Source organism: Serinus canaria, chromosome 2 (assembly GCF_022539315.1).
Source record: "Serinus canaria isolate serCan28SL12 chromosome 2, serCan2020, whole genome shotgun sequence".
Taxonomy (NCBI): domain Eukaryota; kingdom Metazoa; phylum Chordata; class Aves; order Passeriformes; family Fringillidae; genus Serinus; species Serinus canaria.
In genome coordinates, this window is record NC_066315.1 from 138,883,346 (window position 1) to 138,907,162 (window position 23,817).

General features: G+C 44.8%; 1 protein-coding gene across 1 annotated transcript in view; it reads right to left on the reverse strand.

The window, feature by feature from the left end:
* Positions 1-8,762, reverse strand: part of SNTB1 (syntrophin beta 1) — a 112,869-nt gene extending 104,107 nt beyond the window's left edge. Inside the window, exon 1 of the mRNA XM_030241787.2 lies at positions 8,215-8,762. Within this exon, the coding sequence (XP_030097647.1) occupies positions 8,215-8,737 (523 nt within the window). The 5' untranslated portion in view covers positions 8,738-8,762. The remainder of the gene's footprint in view (positions 1-8,214) is intronic.
* Between the last annotated feature and the right edge of the window lie 15,055 nt (positions 8,763-23,817).

Here is a 23,817-nt window from a genome sequence, read left to right on the forward strand (position 1 = left end):
TGCCGAATCAGAGCCAATGGCATTTTAAACACATGTCAGCATAGTAAATCATCCTGGAAAGAGCTATTATTGAAATAATTCAGACTAAAGTGGAGATATGTTATTTCCATGGTGTAGCTTTTCCATGTTCTCTCATAACTTCTTGATTATGTTAAAAGCCAAAAGAGCTAATGCACCAGCTGCACATGCCTATGGCAAATGGAACATAAAGTTTAACTAATGGTCCCATTTCCCTGAAAGGGCACATGAGGCTGACAAATATTCCCAAGAGGTCATATTACCTGTTGAAGCAAATCAGGTAAGTTGTGTATCCTTTGCCAGAAAAGAATTTATAATCTGATACTGACTTTTTACATTTTATTTTTATCTCATGATATATTTCTAGTTTTCTGATACTTGAGAAAAAAAATTCTGTTTCTCAGGTACTTACACCATACCAGGAACTTATCAATTTTGTCTGCCTTAAAAGTGAACAGAAGCTGCTCATATAGATGCACACACATGTTACCCACCTGGGTGCTGCCTTGAAGCTGCCTCACTGCTCAAGTACCTGTCATCTTCAGCAGAAAATATCCCAGAGAAGAGAGGAATAAACAGCCACAGCTTTAGTGCTGCTGACTTCTAGAGCTGTGCCAACAAGCACAACTTACCACAGTTCAGCAAAAACCTGTGTATCATTTTTAGAATGAATGTGCTGTATGTTAATCATTTCTAGTCAGACGCAGTTTTTCCACATCTACTTTTCTGGCTCATTTCCTTACAATTAAAAACTCCATTTTACCCAACAGTACAGTACAGATGTGCCTCTTTGGCAGTGACCTACTTTGTTGTGCCCTTAGCATATGTGCAACAAAGCCGCAACCAGTTCAGTAGTTCAAGTTCTAGACAGACAAAATTAAAGTCAGACTGTAACAGAAGTGTGCAGAAGCAGCAGTCAGAAATCTGTCAAAGAGTTATGCGGAAATTATGTCCCTTAATTGAATTTATGTTAAGGAACAAACTTAACCTAACTGCAAGGCAATATCTAGTGTTGAAGCAATCTGATGAACTAGTCACAGCTGATTAAACCTTTTTTAAGTAAGCTTATTAACTTATGTTCTGGAAAAAATTATGTTTTGATTGCTAATGAGATGATGAACAAACCAATTCTGTCTTTTCCCAACTTCCCCCACAAGCAAACTTTTGTGTCCCTGTTCATTACTCAGTGTTGCTGGATGTCATAATTTCAATTAATCCTCTCTCCCAGAAGTGCAAGGTAAAGAAGACTGAGCTATTACCCATCTTTTAAAGCGCAGAAATATGGTCTTATAGAGCAGCTTTCCTAGTCCTGCAAAATAGCAGCTGACACACTCATTTAAGAGCATGAAGGAGGCTCACAACACACCTTCCAACATGTAGTGTCAACAAGTAGCACTCTATGCTTTCTGCATCCTTTGTAGCTTCTCACAGACTTCTCCAGCACAAATCAGCCTCACCTTGAACATCTTCAAACTGCCTCCTTGCTTGCAGTGATGATCCTCAAGGCATGTTCCAAATGCTGCCACTCCCCTGATGTTCCTTCTCATCTTTATAATGATGTGCCTCTGCCAAAACAACTCAATATATTCCTCCTATTCCAAGTCCTAATTCTTTCCCAATCTGCCATAACAGTACAGTGCTCTCCCTGATTGCTCTAAGAGCAGATGTCCTGTTAAAAACCCTTAGCACAGGCACCCCTTATGCTGGCAGAAGTATTTTTCTCTGCTCGAGAGTTTAAGGTTTGGAGGATGACATAGTTGAGCCAAGTAAAGCCCACTTCCCACCAGCTACAGCTGCAGTAGTGACACCAATGTTGGGCTGGAAGGGGCTAAAAGAAGAACCTGGCTCACCTCCACCCACCATGTCAAGGCCAGCAAAGCTGTGTTCTATGGGTTACTCACAAACTCTGTATGATAGTAGGTGAAGGATTTTCTGCACATTCTAGAAATACTGCTACCATTCCTTCTTCACCAACTTTTTTTCTGAGATGCTTGAGGATCTGTTTTCAGACTCTGGAAAGCCAGAGTCTTCCATGCTGTACTGGGACAGCTTTGTTCTCATCACATTTTGTTCACTTATGCTATTGCTCTCTTGAACCACTGTTTCCTCCAATTTCCCTTCTACTGAAGTAGCTGTACCAATTCTAACAAGTAGCCATGGCAACATAATCTTGCAGAATAAAGTACAAAATAATCCTATGATCAGAAATCTAAATTAGAAAAATGGAATGGAAAAAATGTGTTTTTAAAGCCTGGAAGCAGGCTGACTACTGGTACAGCTTACAAATAGAGCAAACTCTCCAATACTTAAGAACTCTGAATGAACACAAACAGATGCAATACTTACAGCCAAATTTACAGATACATTACCAGCAGGGCATGTTCCACACCATGTATTATAGAAACAGTGAGATTAGGAGAATAAAAGAAAGCTAAAACTCATTCTCAGCTAACACCTAAAACCATCAATCTATTGTGATCAGCACCTGAGCTGGGCTGTCCCAAATCCAAACTGGTTTGAATTCTGGACACTCCACATCAGCTCCCTCAGGACATCCCTCACATGCAGTGAGCACCTCTGACCTAAACCCAGTGGGAAGCAGGGGTGGAAAGAGGCCAGTGCCCGACATCACCTGTGTGAAAATGCTGTCCTGAGAGGGTGGAAATGGCCTTCGGAGAAAAGGCACCTGCCCGAGCAAAATTAAGATACAAACGTTGTTTTATTAACCATAGCAGAAGCCTTCAGCTTTTAATTTTACTCTCATGGTTTAAAGATTCTTTAAGAGTAATACCAAGAGTTCAATTTAATTTTCACAAAGAAATTACTACCGGGATTTTAAAACATGCTTTTTTCTTTTCTAATGATACTTAACATGTTTAATCTGCATGTGCAATTGAATCTCAGGTATCTAGACATATTTAATCTTCTAAGCACCCTTAAGGAGATGGTAGTAAGTTGCTTCTATAGGGCTTAGAATAGGATTCCCATGGTGGGTTGACAGGGCACCCTGCCCTTGGTCCATATAAATCCAGGAACATGTTGCCCACAGCTGCCCTATTTTCTTTAGAGTAACTGAGACAGAGGACTCATACAAGAATTACTGCAAAGAGGATGTACTGATTTTTATCTGTGAAAGGTGATACAGGCTGTCTGGACTGCTAAATTAGCCTGTAATCTAATCTAATCAATGAAAAACACATCAAGGGTTGCCACTCAACCTTCCCTATCAGCTGCAGGCAGCTGAAACAATCAAAACTGAGATTCTCAGGGACTGCTTAGACCTGGGACTCTTAGAATAAGATTCCCTGCTCCCTTCCCTTTCAATTTCACTTTCAAACTGATGATTGCCAAGGGTAGCTACATGAGTCATTAAATGTACAGCTTCTAAATATAAGGCATTTCCCTAACTGCATATTTGCTGGTACAAATTGACCCCCCCCCCCAAAAAAAAAGGTGTTTTGTCCATACTTATAGTAGAAGTATAAAGAATAACTCTGCATACAATTTGCAATCACTGATATTTACAGCCCTGACCTGACTGTAGAAACTAGTTGTGTCACATATGTACTTATTAAGTACCCTCTGCCTCATTTTTCCTCTACACTTGCAGGAGATTCACTTTCTGAATAAATACTGTATTTTGTTATCCCTCAGAAATCTCCTGTTGTCACCGCCTTACTGAGAGAAACACAAAACCAGATTAAAATTGAAAACTACAGCCAACATGAAGCCCATACCTATTTTACACTATTTCAGCATGTAATTCACACAGATATGATTGCTTTGCTTCACCCAGAGAAAATTTTAACAAAGGGTAGGAAGAGGAGAATCCTTATAATTCTCACAGAAATATTGTTTGGAAAATAACATATGTTACTACAGTACAAACTGCATCATGCTTATTCTTACTTTGCTTCAAAGCTGTGCCTTAGTCCCAAGAATGCCACAGAAGATGACTATGGGCTACTATCCACATGCTAAAATTCACTGTGCAGGGGGATGGCTCCTTGTGGGAAATTTATGCAAACCTAGGGAGGCTGCCAAAACCACTTCTCCACAGACCTTGCAATTGAGTTGACTGGGAATCATTCAAAACCACTAAAATTCTAACAATACTAAGAAGATGCTCCTTTTCCCACAAGGTACCTTGTACCACCATTACTACTAGCTCACCCACACACATTAAACAAGTTAGGGAAAAATACCCTGCAGAAAGATAACAAAATTCACTAATGCAGTTTTTTTTTTCCTTCTTTCTTTTTCTTTCTGCAGCATTATGCAGGGGCGGTCTTTTTTGACATTACCATAGGCTACTTCAAGTTCTCATTTTTTTCACTGAACACATAGAGAATACAAGTAAAGCACAACCAGCTTGGTTACAGAGCACGCCAAGGGATTGCTCTTACCCAGGCTTTGATAAAAACAAACACCTTTGGTGTCTTGAGAGTCACTTGAATGTAATGTGCTTCACACAGCACAAGAGGGGCTGCTTGATTTTTCAAAGTGCTTGATTTTCCAAAGAAGCCAAATTTAACAGAACCACAAGGAAATTGGATGTACAAACTTTACATATAATTATTTGTACAAATTATATGTACAAAGCTGTCAGGCTAATTTTAACTTCCTTATACCCCTGCAAATATGTATTGTACAATGAGGGTGCCTTGCCTCTCATACAGGAAATTTTCTCCGCTACTGAACTCTGGTGAGAAGCTCCATTCTGCTGTTCTGAACCCCTGGGAAGCCACCCAGGGCTGACAAGCCCAACATTAGGGCTACCCCCAAGCCCTGCTCCCTCTGCCTGCTTTGCTCCCCACACCCAGGCTGTGATGAAAAGCTCACAGGAAATTAAACCTGCAGGCAGAGGCAGTCCATCCCTGCAGATGAGGAGACAGAATGATTTCTAAGGGCTCAAGGCCTTACTCCTCATCACACCCCTCTCCTCTTGAACCATACACCCTACAGCTCTTCCTAAGGTAGTATCCCTTATTGCCTTATTTCCCTTCCAGAAATTTACCAAATTCTGCTGGATTTAAGGCACCCTAGCCAACTACACAGACCACACCTATAAAAAGGAACTTTAGCTTAGTAGGTGAATTCTACAAGTGTCAGGGATGGAAAATGAGAAGACAGAACAACCCAACATGGATATTGAATTTGTTAGAGTAGAGGCTACCATTTCTACCAGGCTTTACAGCTGCACTTCCCCCCGACACCAGCACAGCTGCTGCAGCTACACCACCCCTGACCCTTCAGCAAACCTCTCTTTCCACCAGCTCAGGGACAGTGATCAATGCAGGAAAAGGGGCAAGTGTTAAAATGAAGCATTGCCTGATTCCTTCTCTTCCCAGACCTCCCTCCTCCTGCCACCCACCCAGGTGCCAGCCCTGCCTCCCACACAGGGTGCAGAGGCCGGGGGAGGGATTTTCCACTCCCTTCCTCCCTGCACAGGAATGCAGGAGAGACTACAGTTTAGTGCTGAGCTGGTAAATGCCTCGTTCCACTGAGCAAGCAGTTTTAGGCAGGACACTATATAACAGGCAGGCTCCAGCACTCTGATATTGGGTGTATTGAGACACATCCTCCCTGCCATAACCTCTAGGAAATACTCAATGGTAAGACCCTTTCCAGGAATGCACGATGCATTGAGCAATACTCAGAGCCCTGCTGCACCACGAAATGCCCTACTTGTGCTTTACACCTTGCCATGCCTTTGCAAATTTGGCTTTCCTGGGCTGGAAGTCACAAACAAATCTCAGAATCTCCCTAAAATGTAAATCTTACATTTTGACCCTGGAAACACATGCTGGCTTTGCTCTGTGAATTGGAGAAAGAGTCTAGAGGGGAGCTGCACAAAGGTCTTGCCCTGCCCCATCACAGACTGCTTTTTGCCATATATAACTCTCTAAGAAGTCAGGAAATGGCAAAATCTGTAAGAAAAGGAAAATCAAGTGTTGCCCTTCTATATTTTAAGATTAAAAAGAACTTTTACATTTTCCTTCCTTTAGTAATAAAAATACCATTTCAGATGATGCTGCTGAAGAATGAGCTTCAAAGTGGGCAACAGAATCGCAGAGAATTGCTCTAAGCTGCCTGTTTTCATAAGCCATTCATGTGGAGTGGGTCCCTACTGAAGGGAGAAGCCCTCCCAGGCAATGCTGGAGCCAACGTTTGGTTTTGTTACTCGGCTGAAATAGCAGGAGACAGGCAGGACAAAATACAGAGTCCAGTGTCAGAATATTTTAACTCTACATAGAAATCACTACTGAAATATACTCTCATTTTGCAAATTACAAATTCAATTGCAGAAACAACTACTGAGGCACAGCATGGAGCAAAGAAATGCAAGATAGCTGTGATGTCAAAAGGAGTGAAGGAGAGTGCTTAGAGTCCCCACTGAAATGGCTTCACCTCCACCCCTAGCCCAGAAAAAAACCAGAGATTTTTAAGGCTTGCCCAGCTGCACCGTGCTCAGGTGCTGATGCTGCAGGCACCACACAGATTGAGGGCGACTTCCAAGCACTGTATACATTACTCATCAGGCCACAGCAAAGCTCAGCCACTACCTGGCTGCACCCCAGAAAGCCCTTACACTGCATAAACAAATCAGTGATAAAATTTAGATGCAACAGCCCCACTTCAGGGCACCCAGAGAAGTTCACATTAATACTTCAGAGGTATATCTGTAATCAATTCAGCTGCAGCAAGGGAAGACAAGCTGCACTTTGGTCCTGCAAGAATTGCAGGGCACAGAGGGAGAGGAGACACAAGTGTCCTCAGCTTCTTAAATCCTCACAGACCACGAAGTCCTCCAGTTTTTGCTGTCACAGGGACAACAAAAAAGCTTCTCAGCACACACTACTATGGAATACATTTTTCACCTTCTCTCCCTTTCAAACTTTTTCTGTAACTTTATGCCATAGTTGGCTGCTCATGGCTGATGATCAGCTGCACCTCCCAGCCAGCAGCAGCACCTCCTTTGCTCCTCAAAATAACCACCAAAAACAAAAAAATCACACGTGAAAAAATATGCGGTAGCGAAAGGGCTACAGGTACAGGGAGGTGGGAGTGCCCGCAGGAGAGCGATGGCACAGGGGCAGGCAGGGCTGCAGCATGCCTCAAATGCCACTGACCTCCGGTTAAATGAACTTGTGGGCAAATATGTAATCACTTTATCACACACACGCCAAGGGCAGTTCTGAAGCTGTTCATTCTCTCAGGTGGAGCAAGCAAATTAGTCCTTGTGAAAAGACAGGGATTAGACTTTTGTGCACGCCTCTCTCCTCATGGAACTCGTGGTCTGAGGGAACCTGCCTCTGCTTTTCCACTCGCTCCCCCAACATCCGTCCCGTTCCGGGGGCACACCCTCCCTCCACGTGTCCTCCACGCACACCAGCGTCTGCTCCTTTCTCCGAGGTCAATTTCTAAGGCTACTTTTTACAAAACTCTTTCAGTCACCCTTGAGAAAGGAAAAGGTGCTACTTTGCAGGGATGGCTGATGAGTCCGTGAGGCACCGCCCGCTTCATTTAAACCGCTCTGCCCCCAGCCCCCATCCCTGATCGGGAATAGGGTGGTGGAAGGAGGAACTGGGCAGAGGCTGCTGTCGGGCGTTTCGAGATGACTCGGGCCAAGTTACCAAACCTTTCCCTTAATGGCAGGGGAGGGAAGGGGGGGGGGGTCGGGTCCCTTCTTTAACCCCTCCTGTCACAGTACCCAACTCTCCCCAGCTTTCTTGGGCGGAAAAGATGTGAAAACGTCCTGACGGCAGATCCAGAAGATCCCTCACCCTTCAGGAGGCTCGATCAGGCTCCCACCGGGAGCCTCAGCCCAGGCGGGCTCAGGGCTCAGACCCGTCGCCGCGACCAGAGGGGGCTGCGGAGCCTCCTCCGACCGCGCACGGACGGCGCTGGGACTGCGCCGGCGAATACGAGGGCGGAAAGTTCAAGCCCGGCTCCCCGGCATCCCGCTCATCCCTTGCCGAGGGGCTGTGTCCGGAACACAAGCCGTCGAGGGTCCCGGCGCGGGGTACAGGGCGTGAACTCTCCGCGCTAGATAGACCGGAGGAGCAGCACGCGATGCGCGGAGTCAGCCCCTCGCCCCCGGCTCGGCACCGCCGCCCCTCGGGCAGCCGAGCTGCCCCGCCCCACAGCCCCCCGCCGCCGGGCGCGCACGGCCGGACCGCCCCGCTCCCCTACCTTCCAGCAGCACCTCCTTGCCGGCCCGTTTGAGCGCCTGCACCGCCTCGTCGTGAGTGGCATCCCGCAGGTCGGTGCCGTTCACGGCCAGGATGGCATCGCCCACGTAGAGAGCCTGGGTCTGGTCGGCCGCCAGCCCCTTGAAGATCTTGCTGATGAGAATGGGCATCTTGTTTTCCTTGCCCCCCTTGATGCTGATGCCCAGTCCGCCCATCTCCTGCTTCAGCACCTTAACGCACCGCTTCTTGTTGGAGATAGCCTCGGGCACCTGCTCGGGGGGGTCGGTGAAGGCGGTGCGCACCGCCGCCGGTCCCCCGCCGCCCTCGGCCCCGCGGCACGCCGTCCCATCGCCGCCCAGCCCGTTGTGGGCCGCGCCGTCGGGGCGCTCCTCGCCGCTCAGCACCAGCGCCTCGCCGCCCAAGTTGGCCAGCACTTTGTGCCAGCGCTCCCGCACCAAAACTTCCAGCCAGCCGCTGCGCTGCGCCCGGCCGCCCCCGCCGCCGCCCGCCGCCGCTACCGCCATCTTAGGAGCATGCTGGAAGCGCCGAGTGACGGCACCCCCGGCACGGCACGGCACGGCACAGCGCGGCGGCACCGGACTTCAGCCGGGGGGCGGCAGCTCCCGGCGCGGCGGGGTGGGGCGAGGAGCCGCGGCCGCCCCCCCGGGGCCGCGCCGGGGCGGGCGCACCTGGCGGCACCGCCCGCGGGCGGAATGGGACCGGCCCGCCCCTCCCGCCGGGACACGGCTGGGACACCCTCGCTGAGCCGCGGTCCCTCCGAGCCCGGGCTGCGATGGCATCTGGCGGTGCCAGCCCCCGCAGCTGCCGTCTGCAGGGGGTTGTAGCGGGGAGCTGAAAGAAACCAACGGCAGGGAAGGGATAAGGAAAACCCAACTCTGTTTTATTCCCAGGGATTTTTGTATAAAGTGAATTAAAACTAACGGGTGGCCCCAAATTACTCAAATTTCAGCTCTATGGAAGTAGAATACGAGTTATTTCACGGCTTTGTAGGATGGAGGTATTAAGTGCTTGTGACGGATAATTCTGCACGTTTAGTTGCTGTTTATATGCCCTTTGATTACAAATGTTAAAGACTAGTGGGGGCTACAGGTCCCGTTTTACAGTTTTTCCCATACTCCCTTCCCTCCTAGGGAACAATAGGCCCCTGACAAGGGGCTTGAAGCTCCGGCTCAGGCATCAGAGAAAGCATCGCTTTCACGTTGCCTTTCAGAAATATCCCCAGCGTGCCTGGAGATGCTCCCCCACAGCAGCTACAGACAGGAAGCACCTCCAGACCTGCCCTTGTTTCTGCTCCTTGCAGAGCAGCTCTGCCTTCTTCCTAAGCTGGAATGAAAACTCCAGTGGTTCTGGACTGTTTGGTGTATGCATGGACAACACTTGGTGGAGGTTGGGATAGCCACAGAAGTTATTAGTCCCAATGATTTCAGCCATGTGAGTCATGTGGCTCCCTAAGTGCTCCTTCTTGCCCTTTTTTTGAAGTGATGACATTCATTTCTGACACTGGGGGTTTGCTTCCAGGTACACACATGTGACCCAGGGTAATGTGGGGTGGGCAACTTGGGACTCACCTCCTCAGTGTGTGGTGGGACCTAAATATGGGATCATCCTCAGACAAGCTTGGTTTAGTGGGGTCTCTCAGACCATGCTGCTCACACTAAGCTACACAACACACTAACTCTTCCCTCCAAAAATTGGCCTCTACCCTGGTTCATCTGCAGCCTCATCTGGGTTACTCTCTGGGTCCCTCCTCCCCAGTAGGAATGCAACCCTGCACCTATGGAGAGTGGGAATTCACAGGCAATGTGTTATTCAAGGATAATGAGTGGGTGGAGAAAAAGCAGACGAAGAGAGGTGTCTTCATTTCTCATGTTAATCAATGCAAGGTGAAAAGCTATAATTAAGCTTTCAGGGCTGTGAATCCAGAGTGAAAAGAAGCATGTCCCGCTAAACCTGAACAAGGCACCTAATCCCTGTGCAGGAGGAGGCTGCAACACACCCTTTTCTTCAGCTGATTCCTTCTTTGCTCATTTAAGTAGCTCATGTACAATACCCTGAATGTTTGGGTTGGTGGGTTGTTGTAGATCCAATTCCAAGATGCAAAGCATAGTTAAGGAATGTGCTCCTTTGGTTCCAACAGCTTTAGGTAGGTAAAAAAGGGAGGAAAAGGACAGGCTTGCAAAAAATCAGGTGTTACAGTGCCAGTTGTCATAGCACTCACATTCCTGTGTAGCTTCAAGGCCAAGTGTCCAGACATCTGTTTCCAAGTGATCAGCTCTTACCAATTATTTTATGTATTTTCTTCATTAATTAATAAAGGATCAGTGCTGCTGCTAATGGAAAAGTGCATTTTTAAAGTAGTTTCAGAAAATTTACAATGAAAATTTAGGTGGTTTCTGTCCTGTTGTGCAAAGGTAATAGAAAAAAGAAAATAAATATTTAATGCCTCACAGACACTGTGTGTTTGGGCTGTGTCTGCTGAGTGTGTCTGGTGCTCCAGTGGGATTCCCATGGAACTCGCTCCTGTAGACAATTGCACTGCGTGTATCCAAGAGCTGCGCTTATTCCAGCTACTTCCCCGTTCCAACAGGGGTAGATAATAAAGTTTCCCAAGGCCATCATCTGAGATATGGATCCCGGGTACAAACAAGTCTTCATAGCAGCCTTCACTGCTTCCTCCTCCCCCTTTCTGCCCACCTTGGATCTGTAAAGAAAACAGAGGTGTTGTTTTAGTCTGGAAAATAAAGATAGTGTAAGAGATGCTAAGGCACAGGCTTGAGGCAAACAGTGTCCCAGATTGTCTTTCCTCCTGGAGACACTGCAATTGATACCTGGTGTGTGTGTTCCCTGTCCTAGGAGTGCAGGCTCGTAATTGTGTTTGTGTACCATGGGTCTTTGTGTACCCCAAGAGCAAATTTGGGCTGCTGAACTGAGAGTAAGAAACAAAAGGTGTCTTGAGACTTCTTTGCTGGTACCTGTGCCAGCATTACTGACCTCAGTCCTGCCTCAGGCCTGCCAGTCACACCTGCAGTGTGGTTTTTGAAATTTAGGTTTATGCAGCAGTAGCAGAAACAGAAGATTTAAACAGGTGTTTAATCTGGTGTTCAGCTATTGGATGCCCAGGTTTGCCACAGATAAAATTGTTACAAAATTCCAAAGTCATCTCCTGGTCCTTAATGTTTTCCAGGGCATAGCAGAAAGCAAATTCCTAATTTCAACTACAAACTTTTCCTGACAGTGTTGTTTCTGGCAACATCTGTAATTCCTCGCACTGCAATTGCAGTGTTCAGTGTGACTCTCTGCAAGGAAGCCGGGGTGTGTGGTGGGGTGGACAAAGCACTCGATACTTCCAAACTTCCACCTCTAATCACTAGAAAGCTGTTAAGCACAGACAAGGCTTAGCAAAACTCTCTCTCTATCAGTTTTCCTTCTAAAATGGTTTGCTGTGAAAATGGAGTCTTTCAGACAAGCCAAATAATAATTTTTTGATTTTTCTATTTTAGCAATGCTTAAATGCTTGAACTAGATTAGTGTCCCTTTCACTCCTGCTGTATGAACAAATTGTTAGGCAAGATAATGCTAATAGCTGCTGTTGACCTGCAGGGGCCCATGGGCTCAGCTAAAGTCAAGGGCCTAAATGGAAGAAGCAGTTCAGTGAACTGGAAGAAGTCAGGGCATTGAAAAACACAGAAGCTGCTTCCCAGGACAAGGAGCACCAAAGCATGTCCAGGTCATAAAGTGCAGCAGCGATGTCTGAGATACTGCCTGGGTCTCCAAGCAAGATCATTTGGGATCTGTGCATGTATGTAAGAACAAAAACACAAGAAAAACTGTGTAGAAAGGGTTGTGGGTATGGCACTCAGCTTTACTATAGAGGCTACTGGAGACAGAATGAGGACACTGCCTATTAATGGGGCTTTTCCCTCTCTTTTCAGGCGAAGAGGTCAGTGTTCACATCTTGTGTACATAAACTGTCTTCCTGATAGCAAAATCACTGCAAGGCCACATATGCAAGCTCACCACTCAGCGGTGCAGGGAACATAGCTTCCATTACCCTCACAGGCAGAGAGGGTAAGGACACAAGAGAGCCTTTCTATAGCTGTGGCTTCTTCATGACTTTCTGTGCTTTTCTATAGCAGAGGTGTAATTTTTGAAAGACTTCTGGGACATGCTCAAACCCTTCTCATATCTTATTTTTCTTCCTTTTTGCATTATCAGTGTTACAACAGCTCAAATCCAGCTCAGCCAAAACTGCTTTAAATTGGAAAAAACAGTATTGTGATCCCTGAACATGTTTCAGATGACGGAGGTTGGACAAAATCAGGTCTGGATAATGACGTTCCCATCTTGTTACCGTGACACCAACCAGCTCAGCAGACGGATCTGGATAGGAAGGAAGTCCAGTGTCGGAAGGCCAGTGCTGGAAAAACTACAAGTAATGAGAAAGCTGGAAGGGAGTTCAGCTCCTTCAGTGATCCCAAACACGACAGCAGCCAAGTTTAAGTTCCTTTCTGAGGAACATGCCTGAACTACTTGTTCCCCCATGGCAGCCCTGCTATGTCTATGCCTGCTGGGATGCAACAGGACAAGCTCCAGTGCTGGTGCAGATGTCCCTGTTGCACCGTGGGGGGATGTCACATGTGGCCTGTGTCGTGCCTTCCAGCAGGCATTGCTGGTGCAGGGCAGGCAGCCCACCTAATCCCCAGGAGTAATCCTCCCCTCCTCAGTGCTGAAGGAGCCTGTTGGCTTTAAAATCAGCATTCAGTAATCATTGCTCATTAGGTGCTGGTGGGGTTTATGAAGATGTCAAGAACGGCTAAAGGTCTTCATAACCTGGAGGCTGCATTATGGTTTGTTTTCCAAATTACAAAAGCATTTGTTTTTCTTTCCCTAGTTTGAAGTTATCCAGGTTTTTTCCACACATCATGGCATTTGAAAATAAAATTAATGCATAATTGCTTGCCAGCAGATTCTTTATGCCTTCAGTTTTTCAAAGCAGGAACCTACTTGTGTGTACATGAAAGAAGTATGTGTGTGAAATCCCTATGTGCACCTACCTGAGTCACATGTTAACTAGGCAAACTGAGCAAATATTCCCACAGCCATGGAGTTATGGGCCAGGATGCAAATGAACATCTCCCTGCCGCAAATACAACTCTGGCACAAGTTAATGCAGAAGTGGGTGCCAGAAGTGTTCAGGTTTCTTGTGCACACAGATCTGAGTCTAGTTCTTTCTACCATTAAAATTACTTTAAAATAAGAATCAAGCTCAGGACTCTAGAAATGTTTGCCTTGACTTCAAGAAATTTTATGAAAGAACTAAATTCAAAAGACTCTGAAAATAAAGTTTCATAGCTATGCTGTTTACACTTTAGTGGAGTTTTTCCTGGTTTTGTGTCCTTCACTTGCTTTGCAGATCTCTCTCAGTGTGTTAGCTTCTTAACTTTTTCATTCCAAGTTACTTTGATCCTGCAGTTTCTTGAATTAGTTTTTTATCTCTTGCATACCAATCTCCCTCCACTCTGTAAGCTAAGCCCAGCATGTTTTAAATGCCAGGATCAGAGGTTTGCATTGCAGTAATTCTTGAACATACAATAAATAATGAAAAAGGTAGTGGAACTCCAGATATCATCCAACCTCTTTCAGCTCTGGTTTTCATTTTCATCAGAAACACGTTTATCTGTTTGGGTGTCAAAACAACAAAAGCATTTTTTTCCCATCTTTTTATTTCCTCTTGGTCTTAACCTTGGTCTAAACATTTTTTTTAATGTTGTAGAGGTGAAATGTGTCATGTGTTACAACCATGTGACTCTGACCCAACAACCCAGTGCCTTCATGCCCATGTCATCAACCTGTCAAATCCTTTACATTCTGGCAAGTCTCCCTTGGAGGTGCCCCACCTTCCACTCCTCTCCTGCCATGGTGTCTGTAAACACACTGTCCACAAGGTCTTTGGACTTTTCCTGGCCTGGAATGCCCTGTGGTATTCACTTCTCCTGTGGAATTCACCAGACATCTGTGCCTGCAGCCTGCTGCCCACAGAAGGAGAGAAGCTGGCTGCTGTGCAGGTGCCAGAAGAGTTTGTTTCCTTTGTGCAAAGTAGTTCAGCTAGAAAAGCTAGTTTGCTCCAGCTGTACCCTCTCACAGGTGAAATAAGGTCATTGTCCCTCTTTCCATGCAACTTCCAAGACTGTAAATCAACCTATTACAGTGGTGAGAGATTGTTTGGACAGAAGGGAAATGAAGAGAGGAGTCTGCAATCTGGAGTCTGCAGTCTGGAGACAGGCTGTTCTCCAAGACTGGTTCTGCAGAGATGATCCTGAGCTCATACTGTGACTTCAGCACAGGTTTGTCTCCCAAGAGCATCCCCAACCCAAGAGAGGAAAGTGCCATGTCCCTCTTGGTTACCAAAGAAGAGCACTCTAGGAGCCCTCCAGGACCTGAGCAAGGCTCCCCTACCTGCCTGTCCTTGCTTGAAGTAGCATCTTGATACTCCAAGAAGGAGAGATTCTCAGTGCTTTAGAAGCACCTTACTTTCTCACTGCATCACCAGAGAGGGCAGGGAGCTCAGGCAGCCCCTTTGATCTCTGCAGGGAATGAGAGCTGCAAACCAGATACTGAGATTTGCTCCCTCCCACGGCAGGGCAGGACCTGTTCAGAGGGGAAGTAGTGGATTTCCTGAGAAACTCCTTGTGCAGCACAGAAATCCTGCTCCACCAAGCAGTGAGAGAGTACGGAGCTGTCACTGGAATTCTCACCCCCAGGTCTTCCATAACAATATTATATTATTTTGCATGTGTGTGTGGCATTGCCTTTGTTTCCCTTTTGAGCTCTGCAACTCTGGCTGAGTTGCATCTCTTGCTTCAGGTGATATCTGTTCTGGTTGTCTTTTGACAGCTTTGTAAATCAGGTGTAAATCTAGGGAGAGCAAGGGAACACTGATGTCAGAGAAATGAGAATCAGCCTCGCTATATTTTTTATTCTTGGGTGGTTCTCTTGTGGTCTAGAAATAAGACACAAAGGGTCTACAATTAATTCAGATGGGAACCATCACATTTGGGGGACTAATAACAGACCAAATTATGAGGCAGGTCTGGGAGGGAAATGTTGAAAGTGTGTTCTTATTTTAGTGTAATCTCTCTGAGTTAGTTTTCCATTGTCAGTAATCACCTGAAAGAAATGTAGGGGCAGAATCAAGTAAGGCAGGGCAGGAGCAGATCATTTACACACAATAAATCCATTCAGTCCTATGATTGTCAAATGGACCACAGTTCTTTGGTAAAAAAGATATTTCTGTTGGAGGTAAACCCACCACATATACAAATCACAGACAAAGTTGCTTCAAATTCCTCTAGAAATTTTAAGAAATTCATTAATTAATGAAAAAATGAATTAATTCATTAATTAATGAAGAATTTCTTCATTTTAAGAATCTGTGAAGGTATTTGACACTGAAATATAGGTGGCACTGGTTATGTGACTTTTAAGCATTCTTTATTAATCCCACCTGTTGCACAATGCATTCTAGGACAGATGTTTAAACCCTTTTCCCATCTGTCTGACAGATTAATCAAGCAGAGTTTTTGGTTGTTTGGCTGTGGATTGCCTTTATGTCAGTGTTTTTCTAGGTGTAAGCCCTGGCCTGCAAGCTCTGACAGCCACTGTTGATGGACAAACCCTTGTTTTGTGTCCTAGCTCTCTATCCCTTAAGGGATACAATAACACTTCATTTCTTTTTAAAGTACCCTAACTTTCTTTAGTGGAAATTATCATGTGAGATAGACAATGACATTTTTCAGTATTCAAGATTAAATTAAAAGGTGAAAAAGTCACAGAGGATGTAGGAACCTCTAGATGTAATCTCTTCTTCACCACCCAGTACTGCCAAACCACATCCCCTTCAGCTCACCCACACTGTGCACACTCTTGGTTGTGTGATAAGTGAACCCTACCCTACCCTACCCTACCCTGTCCATTCTGTGTTCCTGTCACTGTGGCCACTGCCACTGCTTCTGCCCAAAGAGTCCACTTAGATGGAAAGCTCTTGGTGGTTGAAGCTTTTTGGTACATGACTAATAGATGTGACGTTAACCAGATTTATTTTTGTATGTTTAACCCAGAACTAATATCTACTCCAGAATTAAAAAACATGTTTAGTTTGAAACATATTGACTAATCTTCTGGTGGGGTGGAATAGACTGAATCCTTTTTCAAAATTGGTATTATAATGAAAGTGAATTTTTTTCATGTTTTTATAAGAAGTTTGGTATTCTTTGTAGGTAATTTGAGTTAGACTGTGCTGAAACATGCTTAATGGAAAACATAGTTTCAAAGATTGGGTGGTTTCTGAAATATTGGAGTTTTATTTAGTATTTATATAGTATAAATTAAAAATAGGTTGTTGAAGGTAGTAATAGAAATTGCTCAATGCATTTAACAATTGGTTAGATTGTCAGCACAGTTATTTAGCCAAGTGTACTCTTCCCAAGTATTCCTCTGAGAATCTGGTTCTACCACATATAATTAGACAAAAAACAGTGGGGGAGAAGGAGGTGATTTTAGCAGAATATGCTTTTTTATGCTAATGCAAATACAGAATAACTTTCTCACTAGATTTGAACTGAGACAAATAAGCATGAGCCTCTGAAATCCAGCACCCAGAACACACAGGAGGGTAACTCTGGACTGCTTCCCAGTTGCCTACAGCAACTCTGATTTTTTCTGGGTGGCAATCCATTATTAAAACCTAATAATAAAATCGAGATTATTGTACATTTACTATAAAAGTAAAAATGCATTCATGATAACAGTGATAAGCTTGTATAATTGTAGTGTATACTTGGCCAGAGAACACAAAATTCCTAAAGACAGTGCTGTTTTGAGCCTCTGGGAATGAATTTATTTTTTTAATCCAGACTCTTTTATGTTGTTTTAAGGCTGGGTTCGAATTAATGTAGGGGAGTGCAACCAGCAGAGCAGGGAGCAGTGTAGAAAAACAACTGCAGCCTCATGGAAGAGCCCATGTGGTGATCAGTAGCACCAGTCCAAGGCAGGGAGGGTGAGCCCTGAAGCACAGTGTAAAGGCCTGGGAAGGACTTGAATGGGGACATGCACCCCATGCTGCAGAATGAAGATCCACTTGCTGGTCAGCAGTCAAATGTCTGACTCCTGCTCATCTTTCACAGCTCTCCCCTGCCCTATCTGAGGGCAGCAGCTGCAGCTTACTGGAAACCAACATTATGTGGTGGCAGAATCTTTTTTTCCTTTTTAACATTTTGTTCATACAATACTGCATTCCATTCACTACCAGGAAACTCTCTGGGAGCACTGTTTTTGGCAGCAGTTGTGAACATTTATAGATGTAAACAGCTGTCAATGTTCTCTTACAAACCAGACACCTCCAGCCCCAAAAGACCTGAGACTCACAGAATTTTGTGTGCCCTTCTGCAGACAGTCCAGCAGCTCTGAGCGTTCATGCCTCACTGATATTTGCAGGGCTCCCACGACCCCTGGGGCAGTGATGGACCAGAAGGTCTAGATGGGGATAACTGTAGAGCTCTAAGGCTTCAAGCCTTGCACATCTGCACAACAAATGTGAAACATCTGTTGTCTTATGGAGAGTGTTTGTTTCCTTAAGAAAATCCCTAACTTATTGGGGTCTTGGCTTAGGGTAGTGCTCGCGTGGGAAATCACGTCTCTTGGATGGGATGTTTGGCTCGCTGTCCACATGGCAAATGAAGTGGCTGTTGTCAGGGTCCCTGAATCAATGTCTTCTGCTGGATCAGGTGACACTTCCTGAACCACCATCCCGCTCAGTTCCTGTTGCAGTCCTACATGATCTACTGTAGAATTTCTTAAACCATGAGCAAAACATCCCCTATTTATCTTTACTGTGTGCAGAAGGCTGTTCTGCATGACCATTTTTGCTACTGCAGGAACAATTTCTACTGAGTAGTTAGAAGTAGCTCATCAATGGGTAAGTTTGTCAGTTATGCAGAAGGTATGGCTTGGGGCACAGCACAGCCAGATTTGCCATCCCATATACAAGCACACTGACACATACAATACTCTCTATAAAATGATCTAGGCACAGCAGGAACTGCCTGGAAGAATCTCTGGGTCTGTTCAAAATTCTTTTATGTATTCCTGCCTAATTCCTTCTGAAGGAATGAGACAAAAACTTTACTGTGAGAGTGTTTGTGAGCTCACCTTGTCTGAGATCAGTCCCTTGTGTCACCCCTGCAGGGACCAGCTGAAAGCTCTGGGACCACCCAGGGAACCAATGTGTGCAGGGTGGGCACCCAGGTGCAGCCCTGGCACCATCAACACCATGGATGCAACTATAGGACACACCTGAATGTCTGTAGCTTTAATTCCATTGCTCACAAGGACACAAGGCTTCTGTCTCAACAGCAGGAGGTCTGGAAATATTGGCATTTTAAACTCCTTCCAAGTCCTGAATGAAATCCTGGGAAAAGAACCAAAGACTCTGGAAGTGGGACTCTATCTCTGCACTCTCTTTTATGTCAGTTTTAGTGGCAAACTCAAGATAAAAATTTCTGTTTCCATCACGTTGCTGCAAGAGTTTCTTGGGAATTTTTTTTAAGACAATCAATTTAATGTGTTTAAGAATGAGCTAGGAAAAGCAGGGAGACTATAAATGTATCTGTCGTGGTCATTGTAGCACTTTTCAATTGTGTTTGAAATCCAGCTTTGGTTGTGGTGAACTGCCATTGCATCTGGGTCCAGTGCATTGAAACATTTGGATAAGAAATGTGTCAGCTTTTGTTGAAACTCACTTATTGAGAAACATGGAGGATTTATGCTGCTCTTCTGATCCTTGGAATTATTCTCAGAAGGTTTTCCCTGGCAGAAAAAGAAAATTCAAGGTTCATATTAATTTTCTTGAAATGCTTCTTTGACTTCTGAGGGGCTTTGTAGGGAACACTGCTGTTCAACAGATGAGTGTTGCAGAAGGGAGTATAAAATCATAAATATAGAAAATTCCCTTTCTGTGCTTTCCTGGCCTACAACACTCATAATTTTTCCCCCTATACATCTTTGCATACAGCAGGTTTCTCTGTGTTGCCCATGATCAGCTTATTACTGAAATTACCCAAGTGCTGAGATACAGGCTGGATGAGCAGATGAAAGGGGGGTAGAAAATTGGATTGTTAGTGATCCATGACCTGGAATAACTGTCAGCCAGTTACTAGTGGTGTATCGCAGGGATGGATGTTGGAGTCACTGTTGTTTAATGTCTTTATCAATGGCACATGGTGATAAAATGCACTCTTGGTGAGTTTGTGGACAAGCAATCAATAACCTGGAGGGCATGGCTGCTATTCAGAGGGCCCTGGACAGGCTGGAGAGGCGAGCTGACAGGTGCTTGTGAAGTTCAGCAAATGTCAATGCACTTTCCTGCACCTGGACCAGAGTTACCCACTGCACCAGCACAGGCTGGGGGCTGGCTGACTTGGAAGCAGCTTTGCAGAAAAGACCAGGGAGTCTAGTTGGAGTGTGGAATGTGTCCTTGTAACAATGTCATTATGGACTGTGTTACCAAAACAGTAGCTAGCAGGAGGGAAGTGATTCCTAGCCCCTTTAATTAGCAGCTTTAAGACTGGAGCAGTGTGACCAGTTTTGGGCTGGAGCTCCCTGGAGCAAGCAAAACATTTACAAACCAGAGCAAGTCCCACAGAGATTCACTAAGATTCATGGGCTGAAACATGTGCTATAAAGGAGAGAGTGAGAGAGTTGGGCTTGTTCAGCCTGGAGGAGGCTCAGGGGGTTCTTTCTGCCCACACATACAGACTCTTCATGGGGTGCCCAGGGAAGTGATGGGCACAACTTGAAATGTGGGAAATTTATATAAGGACCCCTAAGGGGCAGGGTGGAAACCCAGCAAGGATGGTCAATTGTTTAAACAGTGACTCAGAAAGATCTTGAATCTCTCTCCTAGTAGATATTGCAGATATCAACTGGACAGAGTCCTGAGTGAGCTGCACTGGCCCTAACCCTGCTCTGAACAGAAGGCTGGACTAGACACCTCCAGCAGTTCTGTCATTTTGGGACTGAGTGAGCTGAAGGGAAGATAGAGCCAGGAAAGACCTGTGCTTTCCTAGCCAGGCCAGCTTGTTCTCTGCAGGCTGCAGGACAGCAGAGCACACTCCACTGCACATCAGCCGTGTCTCTCCTATTTTTAGCAAATGTTGGAAAATGAGTAAGGGATAGGTACAATCGCACTGACTGCCCATCAACACTGTTTAGTGACTTGAATCTAACTGACCTCCCACTGAAGTGCATTGTAAGATTCCCACCCATAGAGTGGGATTTGATAAAGGTCCCATAAAAACAGTAGCATTTAAAAGAGCTGCAGCATTAGAGGCAGAAGCCATACAGAACTTTCCCCTGGCCTTTCCCAGTGCCCCATGAGAAACACACACACTCATTCCCATACACATGCCACCTCCTCTGTGGTATCTGCAGTTCTGTACTGTAAATCCTACAGCACTAAAATTAATTAAAAGAGAGATGCATATCTACTCTCAAAAAGAGAATGAGGCTGTTCATTACACATAAAAATGTTTTAAATCTTCAAGAACACTATAGGAAAACTGTAAGGTTGAGGCTATAAAAGATATGAAGTGACCAAAAAATATTTGTTTCATCAACCTGTGTTTTTTCATGATAGTCCTAATTCAGAAGAGAGTGTAGTTAGTCAGGTGTGATTAACTGCTTCTGGGATCTGACGGGTTACTTTCTTTTGTAGCAAGAACTGAGTAACCAATCAGCAGAAATGTGCCAGTACCTGAAAGTATATGATCTTTTGATTCTCCTCTGCTGTGGATGAACAACTGCCTTTTGTTCCTTGAGTAGAAGAGTAATATAAAGGGCTTTGCACAGAATAACATAAAGAAGAATTAGGCCTTATATAACATTCTAGGCAGGAAAAGGACAATTTGGGAAGGGGTTTCATTAATGCCCTGATCTCTGCAGGAAACCCAGCGGGGAGGAAGCGAAGAGCAGAGAATACAATCAGACGTTTGTTAGGTGAAATGGGACCTATGAGCATATGAGAGGCTGCACGTTCATTCAGACAATGCAGTAAAATAAACAGAGTGTGACAGCAAGAGATGAATGGGATGTTAATTCCATTCACATTTACAAGATTTCAATGGCAATATTTTCCGAACAATGGTCCCTATTGATGCTACAAGTGCTTACACATCGTGCCTGCTACTTGCTGAACAGACATGACACTATTTGAGCAGCTGTATTCTCTAATTGGGAAGAGAAGTTTCCAAAAATGATGAAAGGCTATATCTCATCCGTGATGGAACTGTTTGGAATCTAACTCATTTTGATGCCTGATTTTTTTTCCTCCTAATTGGCATCTCTTAGATTTGCTCTCTCAAGTGGCAGAGCAACTAGAGGCCAAACTTTATTACCTTGAAGTTTAATACTTCAGTATTTTATCACTAGTGCTTATCAGAATAACAAAATAAACAGTAGTTTTGTCTACATTAGAAGGAGTTTGCTGCTTTGAGCAGGCCATTTAGATATGCATCTCCTTTGCCTTTATAAACTGTGTCTCCACTAAGAGGATTTGCGTGTCTACGTGGTTCAACTGATTGGCAAACTTCCCCTGGTGCATACAAGGTCCCTGTACACTTTCTTATTCTAAGAAAGTAATTGGCCATAATGAACTGCTTGGGAAAAATGGAGGGGAGTGAGGAGGAAAAAAAAGTCCAATCTCCTGTGAAATAACTTATTACTTGTGTTATTAAAGGACTTGTATACAAATATGTGCTGTTTAGGGGTGTGAATTCTTCATGCTTTTTGACAACATAGTTCTTGCCAGCAAAAACTTTAGCCATAAACATGACAAACCTCCATCTTGAACTCTGAGCCAAGTTTAACACCACCTGTCTGTCTTAAAGGCCAATTTCTACACTATTTGGCTAGGAAAAGCAAATTCACATTACTTCTGTGGATCCTGTATGTTTGCTTGCTTACTGTCTGTACACCAAGCTGCCTGATTTTCTGCACATTTTGTGCTAAAATTTGGCCCCTCCCTGGCCGTGGGGACAGCATGCTGCTGTAAGCAGGTCCAGGTGCTGGCTGACATCTGGAGAAACTCTGGGTCATTTCTAGTCTGGGTTCTAAAAATTAACAACCAGAGCTCCAATCCCTCCCCTTACCCCTTCATTTCAGTACAGCCCAGCCCTCCTTGGTTTGAAACCATTGCCTTTAATATTTTGAGTCCCCAGGGTTTTACATAAGCTCCCTGGAATTTGGTCCTGTTGGCGGAGCTGTTCTGGTGGTTTAACCTTTGAAGGACTCAGCAGGGAAGGGCAGGAAAGTTTAGAATGGATTTTCTTGACTATGGAAACACTGTTCTTGAATTACTTAAATTCAATGGAAACTTACAACTATCCCTTCCAGTTGCTGACATGCATTTCTTCTGTCTGTATCTTAAAAATTTACCTCCTTGTGATGGTCCACTCCTGTTATGAATAACACTTTGTTTTTCAATATCCTCTCCTTGAGCACTGTCCACATCTGCAGTTCCTCTGGAAAAGCATTATAGCAATAACAGAATGGAGAGCAAGACTCCAGGAGGCATGTCATGTTGCTGCAGATGAAAACCTAAAAATTAAGAGGAATAACTCTCATTTTCCACCTCCACTGTGACTTTAATCAGTAATATATCTTTAATCAGTAATATATTTTATACTGCTTTGCATTTTCAACACAATGAGCAGAGGATTCTCACAACAACCATAAGGATTAGTTACAGAGATATTATTATCTCTGAACTAGATGGAAAGAAATTATCTTGTAGGGAGAGGACACCTCTACAAAACAAAAAGGTATTGCTTTGATTCAGAGAGGTCTGAGACCATGGAGTAGTAATTTAATTTCCATGCTTCAATTTCTCCATCTTATTGAAACAGGAACACAGGATATTCATCTGCCACGGAGGGGCATTCTGATGAGGATGGGCAGGGTAGTGCAGGGCTTTTGCAGTGGGAAGCATGGGCACAAAGTAAAATTATAATTTAAGAGATGAAGAAGAATGGCAGGTGCAGAAAGGCTGAGCAGCTTGCTAAGGTCTGTGCAGGGAAGCATCTGTGGAGGCAGGATCAAGAAGCAGGAGCTGCCAGCTGCTGTTTCTATAGCAAGCAGCTTCTGGCTGGAACCATGGGCTCCAGAGGAAAAAAGTAGAGGGCTTTTTTCCCCCTGGTTTATTGTTTTCTGGTTATTCTTACAGATCATGCTGTACCTGGCAGCTCAGCCCTGGGCAGTGGCTGGTGACATTTTTCAGTGGTGGATGCCTTGGTTAGTGAAAGGCCTTTTAGTGAAGTGAAAGGAATATCACTCCTTGACCTTTTGCTGAGACATCTATCCCAGACTACTGTGTATGTTAGTCAAAGGACACTCACATGCTTCTTTTCCCCTTTTTCATACTTTTACAGGCCAGAAAATCCTGCAGCCTCCAAGTGGTTGAAAACATTTAATTAAATGCTTTGGAGTGGTTGTTTCTTCCATTAAGCCAGGAGAGGCTCTAACTTTCACAAGA